This window comes from Crinia signifera, chromosome 11 (assembly GCF_055691185.1).
Source record: "Crinia signifera chromosome 11, ASM5569118v1, whole genome shotgun sequence".
Lineage (NCBI taxonomy): Eukaryota > Metazoa > Chordata > Amphibia > Anura > Myobatrachidae > Crinia > Crinia signifera.
Window position 1 is genome coordinate 86,972,307 of NC_139227.1, and position 19,448 is coordinate 86,991,754.

Below are 19,448 nucleotides of genomic sequence, written 5' to 3' on the forward strand. Positions count from 1 at the left end.
ACAGTATTTGGGGCCTAACTATTTGTTTTCCTTCCAAGCGATGGTATATAAGACTTTCTATAGTGTTAGCAGCTAGAGGCCATCTCTAATAGTGGGGAAGGGAGGAAGATTCCTCGCTGACAGGGGGATGTAACATTCCTGTAGAGGAGCAAAGGAGTGCAGCGAGTGGGGTGTGAAATAGACAAACAGAGTGCAAGTCAGAGGGAAGAGACAGCACAGTCAGGCTTGTGAGAACAGAGCTGTTACTGATCTGCGTTCCTGCAAGGTGCAGGAGCAGGTGTGACTGATTGTAATACAGGTGTGAAACAGCTTTCGCAAAATAGGACAGAAGTCAGAGAGAGACAGGCGCTGTGCATTATAAGAAACATGCAATGGAGAAGGAAGAGCTTGTTGTAGAGCAGGGGAACTAAGAAGGGCTTGATAGACAGCAGTAGAAGTGTAAAAGGCCAGAGAGGTGGAGTACAGGAGAAGGCAGGGACAGGTAGGAGTGCTGAGGTAATGACAGGGTGGGGCATGAAAGCAGATACAGCCTGGGAGCGTGGAGGAGGCCAGTGACAGGCAGGAGCATTCTGCATTATCCAAATAGGGTTCCAGAGCTTAGAGAATCGCAGGAAGCAGACATAAAAGTGGCCCCTCGGAAAGGTGGAGGAGAGTGGCATAGAATACTCAGGTGGGGCAGCCGCAGGTGAGGCGTGACGCTGAGTGTAGTCAGTCGTCCTTTGTGGGAGAATGAACTTCCACCCTCAAACCTTGAATATGCAGGACAGTCACTTCCTTATGTCGGCCCTGCAGCCAAACACGGATATCACTTCGCTGGCGCTGCCGACAGACTCCCAACTGGACCGAAGACTGCGTGATGAGAGCCAAGAGCTGCGCAATGCCCGCGTACAGGAGCAGGTCCGGGCAAGGATGATGCAAAAGGGGTCAACATCAGGGGCCAACTCTGTTTATGGAGGTAAGAACGTTATGTAAACTATCTATAGAACTAAATGACTGTATGTAAGAGCTCCCAGACAGCGAGGGTTAAATTTACTAACATGGGATGTTGCCCATAGCAACCAATGAGTCTTTTTATTTATTTATTTAGCACCTTCTTCAAGATAATAGATAGAATCTGGTTGCTAAGGGCAACATCCTAGGTTCAATATAACTCTCATTTTAGTACATTTACCCCAGAGAGTGGTAAGGTGTGTATAATCTGTGCAGACGGTATCAGTGTAGAGGTATTCCTTCCCGATGGCATTCACACAGGTATGTTCTAACCCTGCGATTGTCTAAGTGATTAGACTTGATGACTGACAACCTGTAGCACTCCCTCTCTACTGTAATAAAACTAGAGAAAGCCCCAACACCTGTGTCTAACACTGCCCTGAGCCGTCTGATATATTAGTCCCATTTGGCTCATTTTGCTAATTATGTTCAGGCTTCCATGCACTTACAGTATGCGTTACTGCTTTCTGTGGCTGGGCACACAGTGTGTTAAAAAAAAAAAAAAAAAAACTTGAAGTGATAAAATGGAGAGTGACAAAGTTCCAGCCAATCGGCTCCTTACTGACATGTCATAGGGTGTGTTTGAAAAATGACAGGAACTGATTGGCTGGAGGTTTATAACCCTTTTGTATCACTTTTCAAGGCTTTTAGTACATCTCGCCCCTTGTTTTGAATCATGCACTTATTTCATTTCTTCTATTGTCCTAGAACTTCAGAATGTTTGTGTGTAATTCATCTTTATTACTCACAGGGCAGTGTGTGTGTATAAAGTTACATCAATCAGTTGCTTCAGTCTGTAATTAAGTAGTGTTCTTTGTATGCAAATTCCCAGGCACTCTTACAGGAACAAGACTGTGATTTTATTAGGGTGTCCTGATCCTAGGGGAGTGATATGTTTTTATTGGATTCCTCACTCAGTTCGCATCAGATCGGGTCTTGTTTAAGCTAAGTGTGGTAATAAAGTGTTCTGTTGCTATAAACTGTTTTTTAGGTATATTACTGAGGTTGTCAGGTAAGTTTAATGACAGAGCATGTGTAAATTATAATTATCACTGCAACAAATTAATTTCTTGCTGTCATTGGGTAGATGCAATGTATTCCTATCTATTTCATGACCTTTAACAGCCCTACAATCCTAACTGGATGGTGCTGACATTTGATAAACTCCTCATCTGACTTTAGGTAATTCACACTGGACCTCATTCCTTGTCCTGTGCTGCTATATGCAATGCAAACTGCTTTTAGCTTTGTCAATTATTAGCACAAATATGTTAATGGTAGCTTAGTAATATCTCATACTCACCTGTGACTATGCAGACAGAGAATGTGACCTATAGGGCCTTATTCTGGTTCGCTCGCAGAGGCAAATTCCTTCTGAAATGGACAAACCCATGTGCACTGCAGGGGGGGGGGGCAGATGTAACATGTGCAGAGAGAATTAGATTTGGGTGAGGGTTTTTTTTCAGTACTCTTTACCTAGAAGGGCGCCAGCGATTGAAATCGCGGTGATCGGGGGTAAAAATCGCGGGTAAATCGGGATGGCCGCGATGACCGCGATCACCGCGATTTTCCCATAGGGAACAATGTTAAAACGGCAGATTGACCGCGATTTCACTGTTAAATGCCTCAATGGACCCGATTTGGGGCCAAATAGCCCAAATTAACCCTTAAATGTGCCCCCAAATTTTGAACGCCACCCCACGATCCACGCCAACCCGAAGCGTGGCGAGCGCAGCGAGCCCGCGAGGGGCGGCGGTACGCGTCCTCCGACCTTTTCATGCCCTACTATCCACTAGGGCGTGGTGTGAGAATATAATAGTGTGGCGAGCGCAGCGAGCCACCGAGCCCGAAGCGTGGCGAGCGCAGAGAGCCCCGCGAGGGGACGCGGATACCTTCACAGGTAGACGCGTCCCCTCGCGGGCTTCACAGGTGTCCGCGTCGCCACGGACACCTGTGAAGCCCGCGAGGGGACGCGCATAACTGTGAAGGTATCCGCGTCCCCTCGCGGGGCTCGCTGCGCTCGCCACGCTTCGGGCTCGGTGGCTCGCTGCGCTCGCCACACTATTATATTCTCACACCACGCCCTAGTGGATAGTAGGGCATGAAAAGGTCGGAGGACGCGTACCGCCGCCCCTCGCGGGCTCGCTGCGCTCGCCACGCTTCGGGTTGGCGTGGATCGTGGGGTGGCGTTAAAAATTTGGGGGCACATTTAAGGGTTAATGGGCTCTGTGGCCCATTTAACATTGATTCCTATGGCCAAATCGGGTGGATTGAGCCATTTAACAGTAAAATCGGGTCCATCGCGCCTTTTAACATTGATTCCTATGGGAAATCGTGAGCATCGCGTCGCGGGCATCGCGGGTACATTTATGGCCGGCCGCGACGCGACCGACACGATTTTCATGTTTAACATTGGTTTCAATGGGAAATCGCGGGCATCGCGTCGGTCGCGTCACGGCCATACATAAATGTACCCGCGATGCCCGCGACGGGCGCCCTTCTAGGTAAAGAGTACCTTTTTTTCTGTGCAGGGAAAATACTGACTGCTTTATTTCTATACTGAAATATAGATCTCACCCTAATCTAATTCTCTCTGCACATGTTACATCTGCCCCACCTGCAGTGCACATGGTTCTGTCCATTTGGGAAGGAATTTGCCTCCGCGAGTGAACCAGAATAAGGCCCCTAGTACCTGCAGCTATAGAACATTATTATACAGGAGGCCTTAAACTGGGCTGGACACCTATTGGTAGGATCTACTGTACTCATAGGACATTTACTGGGCTCCATCCTGGATGATGCAAATGTTTAACAAACTGTAAAGTTCAGTCTCCAGTTCTGTAATATTGTACCTGGCTCGAGAAAGCGTTGGTGATTCCGATATATGTACTAATGGACTCTACAAATTAGCAAGTCCTAATTTAACCCTTTGAGTGCCAACGTTTCTGCGAGAGATCCTCAAAATATCCGCTAAAAATGCCAGTGTCCCTCACAGCGACTGTTCTTCTTTTTTTGGGGTGCAATAGTTAACTAAACTTCAATTAACTGACCTGGCTGTATTTATACTAAAAGAACAGTCGCTGTGAGCGGCGCTGGCATTTTTTAGCGGATATTATAAGGATCTCTCACAGGCACTCAAAGGGTTCATGTAGCCAATTTTTGCTACATACATCCAAGTGTATAGGTTTAGATATGGATCGTGTCCAAGAGGGGCTAAAAGTTTCCTCAAGGGGTATGGATTGTTAAGTCGACAATTGAAAGGTCAACAACTATTGGTCGACAGGCAGGAGGTCAGCTTATTGACATGCATTGGGTTGACATGGTCAATAGGTCGACAAAAGAAAAATGTTGATATGAATTTTTCAAGTTTTTTTTTGTGCTCAAACCTTTGCTGTGGTCGCCATACTTTGGATAGGGTGCTTCGCTGCCCTTGGCACACTGTTATATTCTCCCTTTATGGTAAAAAAAAAAATCATAAAAAAACTTTTGACCATGTCGACCCTTTTCCTGTGTCAACCTTCTGACTGTCTAAATTTTTGATTGTCATCCGAATCACTGCATTCCTCCTAAAGGGGATACGGTCGTATTGTCGACAGTCGTTAGGTCGACATGGTTTTTTTTACTGTTTTTTGAGCCGACATGTGCCGACAGGCAGTATTTCATGCCCTACTATCCACTAGGGCGTGGTCGGAGAATAAAATAGCGCAGCGAGGCACCGTGCCCGAAGCATTGTGAGCGGCTGCGGTTGACTTCCATCTGTGTCCATGTCGACTGTGTCGACATCGGGGTAAAAAAAACATGTTGACCTTCACCCATGTCGACCTAGACACCTGTTGACCTTCCCACCTGTCGACCCAACGACTTTCGACCTAAGTGTGGTCGATAAAACGATCCACACCATCCTAAAGCTAGCTTATTTCTATACTTTGTTAATTAAGCTGTTTGCAAAACATCTGCATGGTTGATTACAGGTTGTGTTACTTTCTGCAGAGCGTGATGGGCCAGCCAGGAGGGGTAGGTGAAAGGTAGAACTGGGTGTTTCATGTTTGTAGTTCTGTGTACGTAGAATGTGTATCATACTGGTGGTCTCTGTATTGTGATCAGCATCGCTCTACAGATGATATTTTATGAGTTTGGGTGGAGTGAAGTTTGTACTTGGCAAGCTAAGTCCTGTTTCCCCTCTGTATGGAGAGCCAGCATCCCATTATGCATGCACACTGTGTAATACGCATTCCTGCAGAATGATGTGACGTTTAATTGCTGGTGACTTGTGGCTCTCCGATATCTGCTTTGGGAGGGTCGAGCTGCGTCTCCCAGCGTATGACAATAGTGTGCTGTTGTGTCACCCATGTGTAATAGGGTGGTGCATGTGAGGGTGGAGGGAGAAGGGAGTGCACATGTGTTTCACCTAGGTGCTGAATTTCGGGTGCTATGTGTATAGACCTGTTATGAGTAGGAAGGGGCTAGGTGGAAAAGGTTTAACCATTTCTGCACAAGATAATGATTCATTGCAGATAGTGTTCATTGTAGCATCCTGCACCTTTCTAAACTGGTGCAGTTCCTCTTCTCTGTCTGGGGTGTCGCTCTTTGCTGTGGTGCTTCTAGCACAGTGTGGTCTGTATTTCAGCACTGATTTAAAGACCAGAGCTGTGCCGGAGGCACCACAGCAGAGAGCTACACCCCATAGAGGGAAAATGAACAGTGTATGGGTTATGAAAGCTGCAAGGTGCTAGAATGAACACTAGAAGATGGGGGGCCTATTTCAGGCTGGTTTCCCAAGCAGCAGTTGTTCGCTGCCTAGCGAGCCCATGCCGGCTGTATTCCCTCCATAGTGTTCTGTATTCTTCACCAATTCCTTTATATCATCTGGGCAATGTTTGCCTGTTTACCTTTGATACGACACCAATGCTCGATGGAAACAGTTGCTATTTATAAAGCAGAGGTAAGCGGAGTTGTACTCAAGGGCAAAGCCAAGGGCCACATTTGTCTTACCATCAGAATTGTTCTGATGGGGAAATAAAACAGAAGAAATGCAGAAAGTTACATGGAATGTGTTTTCCAGAGTTGTGTGATGATAGAAATCGTGCTCAGGGATCTGAGAACAGGAAAACCATTTATTATGTAAAGAGTAAATGTATCCTATTTGCAGAGTAGAATGATGGTACTGCCATATCTTGGAGAATTTCATGAGTGGATGAGGAATAACTTGAATGAACATGACTATATATAAATGCACATATGGAACAGACATTCGCAATAGTTCTACCACCATGTCCACAACCCATCCACCTCAATCCTCCACATGCCGTCCATACTAATGACTAGCCTGGCAAAGCTACAATGGGGCGGTCTCGGGGCATTTTGTAAGCGATCGCTCCAGGTGTGTAGGGGCCATAGTGATGTGCATCCCACGCGTCGCTATCGCCCAGCGATTTATATCCAGCGTGCTGGATAAATCTACTTAATTACCAGTCAGGGCCAGTGTTCTCAACGGAGAACACTGGCCCTGAGGTATATGGATGACATGGTCAAAATGGCGACCCAAGCGTTAAGTCGACATTTAGGAACCAGCCCATAGTAAAGATGGCGGCCGCAATATGCTGGTTCACTTTGGGAGTCACAGCTAGGGATGTCCATCGACTCGAAATCATCGATGGTTAATGGCCGATGTCGAATACTTTTGCCATCGATGGGGGAGAACCAGATGTTTTCCCTCCATTGATGGAACAGCAAAACAATGTTTTGCTTTTTTTTTCTCTCAAAGTGCCGGGCATAGCCCCGCCCCCCCATGTTTTGATTGGATATCACTTAAGGTGTGTACACACGTACAGATTTTCTGTCTGATCTATCTAGTGGGAACAAAAACCTGGAAATGTATGGGAGCAAATGACAATCAAAAAATTGTTCACAAATGCTTGAAAACAGACAGTGATTAGTCAGACAAATTGTTTAAATCATTCTGATAGAACAAATTTATCAAATCATATATTTTTTTTTTGTTTTCCTGCATTTGGGTGGAAATTTCTGATTGTCCCATACATTTACAGGTTTTTGTTCCCACCAGATAGATCAGACAGAAAAATCTGTACCAGAGCACTTTATTTGTGTATTTTTTTTTAGACGCGCTTCTTGAAAAAGGCATTGCATTATGCTGAAACGCGTTGAACCAAGTGTCTTGTTGTCTTTTTAAAAAACAAATACAGTGGTTTTTGGATCATATTCTCATTAAAGGGCAGATGTATTAAGCCTTAACAAGAGATAAATGCAAGGGTGATAAAGAGAGATAAACGTTTCCATATTCATTGTATGTGGTTAGGTGACCACTGTTATAGTCTACTGCAGCTTCAAGGTGCGCAGCGCCCGTGGTAGAATTATATTTGCTTTTCCGATAATGGGAGGGTCAACAGTCAAACGGTAGACCTTCTTTTTTTATTTTATTTTTTTTATTAAGGTGTTTCACTAGTACCTTGATGGCTAACCTTGACACTCCAGATGTTGTTTAACTACACATCCCAGCATGTCCTGCTACAGTTTTATGATTTGGCCATGCCAAAACTGATGCAGGGCATGCTGGCATGTGTAGTTCAACAACAGCTGGAGTGTCAAGGTTAGCCATCACTGCACTAGGGTATGCAGGGAGAGATTCGGGAGAAAAAAAAGTTCAAATCTCATGACCTAATGCTTGTGTTGATCTTTTGACCCTGTTGACCATAGCCATGAGGACTTTGCATGTTGACCTTAATTTGGATGACCCATACTACTGACAGATCTCTGAGCAGTCTCTCCCCATGTCTAGGCCCCTTAAGACTACAATCACTCTGGGCAGCTGAATATCATTAGACATACCTTAAAAAAAAAAAAAAAAAAGCTCACACCTGCACAACAGAACTGGAGGTCTTAAGGTGCCCATACACGTTACAATTATTGTATCCAATATTGGATACAATATCGCTGCTCGGTTTTGCGATAAGATGAGATGCGATGAGATCTAGCACAAAAAGTATGTGCTGCACAGACTTTTTGTACTAGATCTCATCTCATCGCAAAACTGAGATGCGATGAGATGCGATATTGTATCCAATATTGGATACAATAATTGTAACGTGTATGGGCACCTTAAGATATGCTGCAGTTGAACTGTTGTATTTAAAAAGCTCTATATCTACTTACCACCATCATGTGACTGTGATAATAGAAGGAATTGTATGTAATGCATGTTATGTATATAGGCTTTCGGAATCACTGGTCTTACCTCTAGTGAGAAGTTCTATTGTGCAAAGGGCTTTTCTCTGCTTATCATGTGGGCCCCTAAGGGTGTTAAGGTGCTGAGTTTTCCTGGAAAGGTAATGACTTTCTTGTATTTGTTCTGCTTCAAAATCTTAAATTTGAGACTGAACTAGGTCCCGTGTACAGGGGCAAGATGGCTCAGACCTACAAGATACTTGCTAAAACTTGTTCCTTTCTTAGCAGACTTGCTGACAGTTACCTCAATACACTGTGTGTGTGTGTGTGTGTGTGTGTGTGTGTGTGTGTGTGTGTGTAGGATAATGCTGGTCTGTTGACGGAGGCCTGTAACAGTGTAACATATTGACCATTTAACTTGGAGTTAGTTGTAACATTCCACGTAACAAGGGCTAGCGTTGTCAGCAGATGATCTGGGGAGGTTGCTCAGAATGCTAGAATTCCGGGGGCAGTGGGATCCAAAATGTTGTATGATATTTGACATCCTGTCATGTCACCCATTCAGTGCTACATTAGCAGTGCCTCGTCAGTGAGTGCTGAGCAAAATATTTCACTGTATTGCATCACTGCACAATGCCACACTGCTAGCCTTAAGCTCCATACACATGAGGCGATACACAAGGGCGTAACTACCATAGGTGCAGGGGGTGCAGCTGCTATGGGGCCCAGAGCTGAGGGGTCCACTTTGCCTGTCAAAGTATCATGTGCTATATACTTTTTTTCAGCATTAGTTGATGAATAGGGGCCCTAAAAAAACTTTTGCTATGGGGCCCACATGTATCTAGTTATGCCACTGGCGATAGTGTTAACAATACCATCTAGTGTGGATGTTCAATGTCAACGATTTGTTAACGATGAGTGATATCTACTGAACATGCAGGTCAATTTGGCAATCTAGCCGATGCTGCTAGAACCATTTAGTGAACAAAGCCTTTATGACTTTATCCCACTCTGCATGCTGTTGGCGCGGTTCAGTTACCAACACTATGTGGCGGCGCATGGGTACAGTGCAGCGGGTGGGCACAGTAAACTAGGCGGGCAGCTTCTGGCAGGCAAGATGCGGTGGTGGGTGGGCACAGTGCTCCTGGCAGCTCCTGGCAAGGCACAGCTTTGATGTGCTGCTGCGACTTCAGGAGGAGGAGTCCGGTTACTGTTTACACCCAGGCGAGGGGCAGGACTCGGGGCGGGTGGGAGTGTTCAGGCTTTGTGTAATTGCGATGCATCTGAAGATACAGGAAACATCCAATGTGCCCCTGATGGCTGCAGAGCAGATGGATCCTTGGTGCTACACCAAGGATCTATCTGTCAGACCCATCTGAAGCGGGGACGCGGATCGGGTGGAGGTCCGATTTTTGCCTGTTTTCTACAGATTGGTCTCACAGATCAGTCTAAATCTGAAGAAAACAGGCAAAATCTGACTAGTGGATGGGGGCCTTTAGCCATGCTCCCTACATTGAGCATGCCAGTGATACCACCCCAATGTGCCTAGGTGTGCACAATGTCTTGGCAGCCCTGCCTATACCTATTGTGGCAGTACACTGCCATCAGCCCTGCTTAGAATTTCCCACTTTTGTAACCATAAGACCTGTCGGTCACGATATGATCCCTTACTATGCAGGTGCAGTAATTCGATAATCGATCAGTTTGCGAATTTGCACATCTGCGATTAGGTGTCAATAACCCCCACTATAACAGTCCGCTGAACACCTCTAACACAATAGGCAAATCATTTGCTAATATGAATTGTTAAGACTTACACTTATTTGTGAAATATTAGGGCCGGGCCTGTGCTGTGAGACTGCTGTGGGAGAGAAAAAATATGTGGAATTCTTCAGCAGGAACCTCAGTGCCTCTGGCATTTTTTAGGTTTGCAGACACGGATTTTCTGACATACTATAATTTTCACGATGGTACATTTCTGCACCACATTCACAGGATGGGGTATGGGGGAGATGTATCCAGGCCTGAATCAAGCGCCACATGGGGTTGGTGCTGAATATAATCAACCGCAGCGTTATTATCAATACTTGGTAAATTTTCCTAAATGTATAGTTAATGTTCCATAGATAAACCTTGCAACATGCATTTTTGGCACACAAAGGGCCAGATGCACTAAGCTTCAAAAGTGATAAACAACTAACCAATCAGCTGCTGCCTGACATTTTTCAAACCCAGTCTGTGACATGGCAGGTAGGAGCTGATTGGCTGGCTGTTTATCACTCTCCATGTTATCACTTTTGAAGCTTAGTGCATCTGGACCATAAACCCATATATGGAGCTAGACACGCCCCCTGGGTGGGGCATGACACACCCCTTCAACGGGGCGCCGTGTGAAATTCTGTTAACTATAATCCCCTGAAACTACTTCTTCTCCAAAAGAGGCAACTACTGTATGGCTTAACCCAACAGGTCTACTAATATATCCGTCCCACGTCATTGTTGGACTTTGATGTCAGAAAGCTTTTAACAATAGAAGCAGGCAGGAAATATAATGCTACTGATTTTTATGTGTCAGTGTAATGAGCCGGGAGGGTGGAGTCACAGAGATTTGCAATGTATAATGCTGATTCACCTCAAGCTATTTGTTTTATGAACTGAAATAGCAGAGTTGGCTGTTTGGCCAGATTTGGGCGGGAAAATGACAAGCGCTAATACAATATTTCACCCACACAGTAAGTATGCATCTGATGGTAACATGTGTTCACAGGTTCTAGATTAAAATAATGGTTTTGGGTACAGGATCTAAACTCCACGATTCTAAGCATATTTCTGTGCAAAGGTAATATACAGTATGAATGATTAGCTTTTTTATTATCTCTTCTATTCCATATAATCCACTGCGTTGAATGTGGATTTAAGTTTATTACAGGCACACTGCTGATTATCCAGCACCTGTTTTAATCTTGACACATCAGGTGCTAGTGGGGTGTTAGGCTGCAGGAGGGCTCAGTTAGTTCATGGAATAGAGTTGGGCAATGGGGCTATTCAGGCTGTGGGAGGAATAGGTGAAGGCAGAGCCCGGGCCAGTGCCAGCAGTGCTGGAACCAAAGGTGCCGGATTATTGGTGGGCTACCTGTATTAGGTGTGACCATTATTATTGTCCTCGCTACTCTACTCTGACAAACTCCCAAATGTCAGGCAGCTTGCCTAGGCTCAAGGTTTCCTGGACTCCGCTCCATGCACTAGTAAAGTGGATAGTTCTTGGTATTGATGATGGAACTGTGGTGCATGGTCCAGCCCTTACTGCTCAATATCACATTTTGGTACTGAGCAGTAAGCTACAGGGCACCCTGGAATCACACCGGGAGTAAGTGTAGGGGTGACCATCGAATGATCTGCATTGATGGTGCCATTGGTACTTTACATGGATTACCAGGAAACCATTGATGTTTTGAACTATCAATGGACATTACTACTCTGGATTAGGGAAGGGAAGGGGCTAAACAGTGCTATAAGGGGGGCAGAAATGAGTGCTGCATTTCTGCCACAGGGGGAACATTGACTATTCACCATTGATGACAAAACCATATAAAATCCCAATAATTTGTTTTCTAAAGTTGGGACTTCGTGGAAATGTCTGCGACGTGAAGCCACACCCCACATTTTGCCTCTGTGGGGGCATGGGCAGCACTCAGAGCTGCTGGCCATGCTCCCAGCCCCTCTGTCACCCTGTATAGAGGCTGTGTACATGCACACAGCATCTACAGTATTTACCGCTGCCACTGTCTCGTGAAAATCAGGTAATTTGGGTAGTATGTATGTATGTATATCTATCTATCTATCCAGAGCTCATGCACCGTGATAGCAGCCAGGGGTGGATTAAGGTCTGTGGGGCCCTCACAGACAACCCCCCCCCCCCCCCCCCCCGGGGAGGCTGGTACCTGGGCAGGGCAGAGGGTCCCTGCAGCAGGCTAGGCAGTCGGTGCTGGGGTCCCTGCAGCAGATGGGAACTAGTAGCCATATTGCCTATTAGTTCCCATCCGCCACAAGGACCCTGCCGCAGACTTTCCACCAGCAGCAGTACCTGTGTGGGGGATCGCCCCTGTCGCCCCCTGCTTAATCCGCCTCTGATAGCAATGTATTCTCCCAACTTTTATGTGTGTGTATCGGAGTCCTCAATCAGTGCACTGGATCAGAGAGTAGCAGCCAAGAAGAAGAAACTGGAGCCTTACAATGAGGTGGGAGAATGTGTGCTTAGAAAGTGCAATACTGGTTCTTATTTTTGTATATTGATTTATTATGGTATGTGACGTGTAACCTTTTCCTCAGCTCTTGTTGTTGGGGTCTGCATTTGCATATCCCTGTCTAGAAATCCTGTTCTGCTCAGCAGAACAGACCGAATTTTATATGTAAAAAATATATATAAATACTTGATAAAATGACAGTGCAGCTTCCCACTGCTCTGTTCCCATTAGGGTGGCCAATCCCGGGATCGGGATCGGCGGGATCCCGGGATTTGGCCTAAAAAACGCCGGGATTTGAATCCCGGGATTGGATCTTCCAATCCCGGGATTTCGGGATTAGATGCGCATGCGCATATCTAATGCCGGGCAGCGTCTGAGCGAGTGCTCAGACGCTACCCAGGAGTTCCTGATCCCCAGACTGGCGCGGGTATGGGCAGTCCGACCTGCGCAGCGTGACCTCTGACCATCACGCTGCGCAGGTCGGACTGCCCATACCCGATCCAGAATCATCTCTCACCATTGAGCCTGGACCTGCCACCCGCTCCTATCATCAGAATGTCTGCCCTGAGTCCGGACCTGGCAGCGTCGGCCGCCCGCCCTCCGGGCGGCTCTGCTGCTACCGCCGCCACCCGCTCCTATCTGCAGAATGTCTGCCCTGCTCCCGGCCGCCCGTGTAAGTAAATGAATGTGCGGGGCGGGGGGACTGGGCTTCTTTGTACATGGTTTTTTGGCCTAAACTGCTTAGAGATGCCAATCCCGGGATCCCGGGAATCCCGGGATTGAGCATTTTTCAATCCCGATTCCCGGGATTGAAAAAAATGCCCCGGGATTGGCATCCCTAGTTCCCATCATTTAGGAACAGAGCTGCACCACGTTAGTCCCAATTGCTCCCTTCTAACAATGCTGTGGTCTTTCTGTTCCAGTAGACATTTGTGAGTCCCAAGAACTTGTACTGATGTGCAGATTTTTTTTTCTTGTGCGCTTGCAAATATTTGTCAGCTGCAGAGTCCACCTGTGTGTACTTGTGTGGGAGGGTGTGGTTGTGTTATACTCCAAGGTTGCTTCTGGTCTCTCTCTCTCTCTCTCTCTCTCCCAATTATCAAATCATGCCTCCAACATCAAAAAGGGGTTTCCTGTATTCTCTTCCGATCACAGCAGTATGAGTAGAAAGGAGGAGACTATTGCACCATAACACTTTATTACCTGTTTGTATGATACACAAGTGATGTGATCCTACAGTATGTGTCATACACCCTTATATTTGGTGACAGACGGTAGCTCTGCAATATTGATGTCACATGGCTCATTTTATAAATGGGCAGTAATGAAATTCAAAATTGCTGTAAATGCACCTGAATATAAGGATCCCTCATACAGTCAACTTTATAGCATTGTTTGAAATGTACCAGTTTACTGTATAGAAATGGTGCTAATAGCCCTTCTGTACAAGCTACAGTATCTGCCTGTAGCCTCATGATTTTTCAGGTATGGTGTACAGTAGTATTTACACCAAATATGAGCACTCCATTGTGCGAAGTACCAGATAATAAAGTGTGTGCCTGTGATTTGGGCTTGGCATTTTTAGGGGCTGGTATAGCATAGCAGATCAGCAGGGAAAAGCTGTGCAGGAGCGTTGTTTGTCCTGGACATGTCCCTCCCTGTGCATACTTCCCAACATTGCAGATAAGGAAGGAGGGATTCAGTATGAAATCCCGACGCCGGAATCCCGACAAGGGGGGGGACGTGGATCGCCCCCCCTTGCGGGCTCGCTGCACTCGCCACGCAGCGGGCCCGGTGCCTCACTACGCTCGGCACGCTAATTTATTCTCCCTCCAGGGGTGTCGTGGACACCCACGGAGGGAGAAAGTGCCGGCATTTCGGCAGACGGGATTCTGAACGCCGGGATCCCTACCGCCGGGATTTAAACTGCATCCCGGAAGGAGGGACGTCCATGTGCGCAAAAGGCCTGCAGGTGAAATGAGGGGTGTGGCTTAGCATAAAGGGGGCATGGCCTACATGATTCACGCGAGGCAACACCCTGTGGGAGCATGGCTAGTGGCTCTGTAAGCTGCTGGCCAGCCCCCAGCCTCTCCACTGAAGGAATAGGGGAATAGATGCTGTGCACATCTATTCATTGGTTCATGGGTGGGACTCACAATTTTTTTTCCTAAAAATATGGAGCATCCCCCTAAATTGTGACAGTTGGGAGGTTTGTGCTAGTGATTTAATAGGGTGCAGTTCCATGAATATTGGTTCAGCACATACAATAGCTGAACCAATGGAGAGTAGGTGACTGATTATTGCGATTAGATCTCATTTAAAGTTTGATACAGGTTTAATTTTGGTACTTGTGGAGTATCACGGCTCCCATCGTATGGCATTGTATGCCATATGTAGTGGCATACGATGGTATACGATGCGATGCGATTTTTACCGATTTTTTTTTCAGCATTTTTGTTCAAAAATCATATGCGATCGCATCGGATGCCATACGATGGCATACGTTTTTGATCTTAAATGCATTAAAATTAGTTTGAAACATGTTAATTGGCCCCCAACTGTCATTTTTCACTGTGTACCACCCCCAATATCAACGCCAACCCGAAGTGTGGCGAGCGCAGCGAGCCCGCGAGGGGCGGCGGTACGCGTCCTACGACACTTTCTATTCTAAACTCCACGCCGACGTGGATAGTGGGGGTATGAAAAGGTCGTAGGACGCGTACCGCCGCCCCTCGCGGGCTCGCTGCGCTCGCCACGCTTCGGGATGACGTTGATAGTGGGGGTGGTTCCCTGTGAAAAATGGCATTTGGGGGCATTTCACATGTTTAATACACATTTCAATGCATTTTGATGCATTTCAGTGCAAAATCGGGTGCGATCGCATCGCATGCGATTTGATCGTATGCGATGCGATTTTTTTTATCATACGATCAGCATACGATCAAGGTCGTGGGAGCCGTGATACTCCACAAGTACCATAATTTTTTATTTTGTTTTGTTCCTTGTTAAAACTCTCTCCAAGTAACCAGATGGGCGATGCGTTGATCTGTCCTACCCAGGGCTATTTTTGTGCAGGCTCCAGCAGGAACTGTGGCCCTTATTCTAGTTCACTCTTTCTGACAAAATATTCCTCAGACGGACAAAACCATGTGCACTGCAGGTGAGGCAGGTGTTACTTGTGCAGAGATAATTAGATTTGGGTGGGGTTTTACACCTGCCACACCTGCAGTGCACATGGTTTTGTCCATCTGAGGAATATTTTGTCAGAAAGACTGAACTAGAATAAGGGCCACAGTTCCTGCTGGAGCCTGCACAAAAATAGCCCTGGTCCTACCTACAGTATTACATAAACAAATCCAGATCGTTTATGTAGTAATACTTTTGAAACTCCAAATGCATTTGTTTCTGGTCTTCTGTTACGCTCCTTTACAAATCATTCACACGTTATCAGTCCACTCCGCTTGTTCTTTGGGAAACTCCCTCATGAACAGAGGCAAAGTCTGAAACATTGCTGTGTGTGGGCGTGCTTGGGTGTGTGCACATGGAAGTCACTAAAGGATATGTGTGTGTGTGTGAATGTGTATGTAAATCCACTGTGCATGTCATTTTCTTTCTGTTTAAGCATTCATATATACACTATTACAAAAAATTTATATTATTCCCTGTAGGGGATATGCATGTGTTTGTCAGGGGAAGTATCTCCCCCCCCCCCCCCCCCTTCCCTTTTGCCACCGGTACTTCGATGGGCGGGCAGCATGCTGACTGCATCAGGGGGTATTTATAATACGCAGAATACCTTTTTGGTAATGTGACAGGTTTCCCTTTTCATCTGTGTTGGGTCAGTTGTTCAAGAACCAAGTAGAATTTTTCCTTTGATCCTCGCCATTGGCAAGGCCCAGGCCAAGCACACGGTGTTCATACAAATCTACACAGCAGCTAGGGTCCTAGTCCTACTGTATATTCTGTGGATCTTGCTGCTTCTATCAGAGATAGAGCTACTGCAGCCAGTCATAGCTATCACCAGGTGTACCAGCATTGGCAATGTATCAGTGACTCTGGAGATGTTCAGGATTCTATTGTTTAGGGTTAGGCACAGGGTAGGAGGGGTTAAGTATACTTACTCCTGTTGGGGTTCTGAATGGGTGCAAATGGGACCTGAACTGTCCAGCGATATGTTCTTTTTGCGGACAGCGATTATCAAGGGGGGGGGGGGGGGGGTGAGTACTAAAAGTTTCTCTGTTACACCATCTAATTTTTGCTGCGTTGCGTCACATCACTGCTAGAATCTTCAATGGTACGTTTATCGTATACGTTACCATGTGATTACATTTTTACTATTCACTATATTTGTAGGTGTGAAGCTTAATCCCTAACTGTGCAGAGATGTATTTTATCCCTGTGCTTGTGTGGGTTTCCTACGGGTTTCCCTCCCACAATCCAAAAATATACTTGTAGGTTAATTGGCTCCCAACAAAATTAACCCTCTGACAGGGAAGGGCCCCGGCAACTCCTTTTGCACCCCCACCCCCCCTTCCACTGTGCTGCCTGCACTGAACGAAGCTTTGCTCCCGGAGTGCATGCTTCTTCACCGCCAGATGGTGGCCAATTAAAATGTGACGCCGGCTGGTGAGCCAAACTATGATTGTCTAGCGGTACCAAGCTCTGATTTGCTCACCAACCGGTGCTGGATTTTAATTGGCCACCGGGGTTTGGAAGTGGAGAAGCCTGCGTTCCAGGAGCAGGGCTTTGTTCAGCTCACTAAGTGCAGGCAGTCCCCCGACCGGCCACCCCTGGAGCCGCTAAAATAAATTCAGTAATTCGTCATACCCCAATCTGACATTGGCTACTGGGGGAATCCAGCAGTAGGGGCCCATGTTTAGTGGTGTGGTCAGTCAGCAGCGGTGGGGAGGGGGGGGGGGGGTGTCCGTCCAACCATTAGAGAGTGCATAGTCTGGGCATCTTAATAAATATATATTTTATACACTGGAAGGGTTACCCTGTACCCCTGTGGGCCTATGTTTAGCCCTCAGCGAGTTTCAGCCTGTTGATACAGACCTGCCTGTCACTTTAGTTTGACATGAATGTCCTAACCTAAAGCCACCACCCTTAAATGTTTGCATTGCACAGATGCCTGAGTAGTTTTTCGCTGCTGCGGCAGATAAATGAGAGCGGGTCATGTTACTGTGTAATGCACATTAATGAGGCTGCAGTGTAGAATAACCCCTCACTGTTGTATGGATAAAACATTGCCTCACAGTTTACATTATATTCGGGTACCAGCCCCTCTGTGTGTGTGTGTGTGTGTGTGTGTGTGTGTGTGTGTGTGTGTCTTTCAGAGCTGTGCAGTGAAGCTCAGCATGGTAGTTGCTTGTCTGGGTTCATCCAACATTCATGCAGCTTATGCGTTCACTAGGAACTAGTTTCCTCGCTGAGTCATGAGGCACAGTACCTTTTTTTTTTTATATGATGTGTAGTGTTCATTCTAGCACCCTGCATCTTTCAGAACCTGTGCAGTTCCTCTTCCCTGCCTGGGGTGTCACTCTCTGCTGCGGTGATTCTAGCACAGTTCTGGTCTATGTATCTGTGCTGAAGTACAGATCACACCGTGCTAGAATTACCACAGCGGAGTGACACCTCAGGCAGGGGAGAGGAACTGCACAGATTTTGAAAGATGCAGGGTGCTGTAACGAACACTAGATGTGTATGGCTATAATACCACAATGCTCAGCTGAAGTAACCTCACCTACAGCTAATTTAGTGGAACCTCAGTGTTAGTGTCAGAGGCAGAACTAGCATTGGTGCAGCAGGGGCCCACCGCTGCCTCTGTCACCCACTGCTGTGTTGCATACTGTGAACTTATGTTGGGGTGGGGGAGGAAGGCCCACATTATATTTTTGCACCTGGGCTCACAACTTCAGACACTGGTTAATGTTATAAAATATTAATGGATATTGTTTTATTTATACCAATGACTGAATATGAGATAATCAAGGGTTTATTTATCCTAAAAATGTCTATTAAAATTGATTATAGGTCAGCTCAGGTAGTCCACATTTGCCACCAACATGACGGCCAATCCTGTTTGTTGGTATAATTGGTTTGTAATCAGATCACGTACTAAAGGAAAACGCATGATTGTAAACTGATAAGCCTGTATGTAGCCAAATCAATTGTGGATTAATGATCGCTAGTGTAAATATATATATATATATATATATATATATATATATATATATATATATATATATATATATATATATATATATATATATATATATATATATATATATATATATATATATATATATATATATATATATATATATATATATATATATATAGTTGAGAACTGTCCCCAACATTAAATAGCAACTGATTGGATGATTGTCCATTTTTACCTCTGAAGCTGATTAATGAATTCTTCATTGATATTGCATGTATTATTATTATTTTGTGGGTGTAACTATTTTAAAATTGTCTTAATTCGTATGAACAAAGTAATATTAATAATAATAATTAATTCATTATTATATTCCAATAGGACTCAAGGCACTTAACAATGAATGTAATACAGTACAGGAACACTGAAGCACAGAAAAGCTTACTTTTACTTAAGGGAATTAAGCTAATGCTTGAGTAAACAGGAAAGTCTTGAGTCTGTTTTTGAAAGATTCTAGAGTGGGGGCCTCTCAAACTGTGAGGGGAAGTAAGTTCCATAGTCAAAGCCGCCTGGCTAAATGCTCGATCCCCCATTTCTTACTGTATTTCTTCCTTTTTCTCCTAATAGACCAGTTATGGGGTAAGCTGGGTACACACACACATGGGGCCTTAATCTAGTTCACTCTTTCTGACCAAATCCTTCTTAGATGGACAAAACCATGTGCACTGCAGGGGGGCAGATGTAAAATGTGCAGAGAGAATTAGAGCTGGGTGTGTTATTTTGTATCTGTGCAGGGAAAATACTGACTGCTTTATTTTTACACTGCAACTTTGAAGTAAAACCCCACCCAAATCTAATTCTCTCTGCACATG

General features: G+C 45.6%; 1 protein-coding gene across 1 annotated transcript in view; it reads left to right on the forward strand.

Annotated features, from left to right (window-relative positions):
• The first annotated feature begins 215 nt into the window (after nt 1-215).
• The window catches only part of PKP3 (plakophilin 3), a 47,586-nt gene continuing 28,353 nt past the window's right edge, over nt 216-19,448 (forward strand). Inside the window, exon 1 of the mRNA XM_083165560.1 lies at nt 216-955. Within this exon, the coding sequence (XP_083021686.1) occupies nt 730-955 (226 nt within the window). The 5' untranslated portion in view covers nt 216-729. The remainder of the gene's footprint in view (nt 956-19,448) is intronic.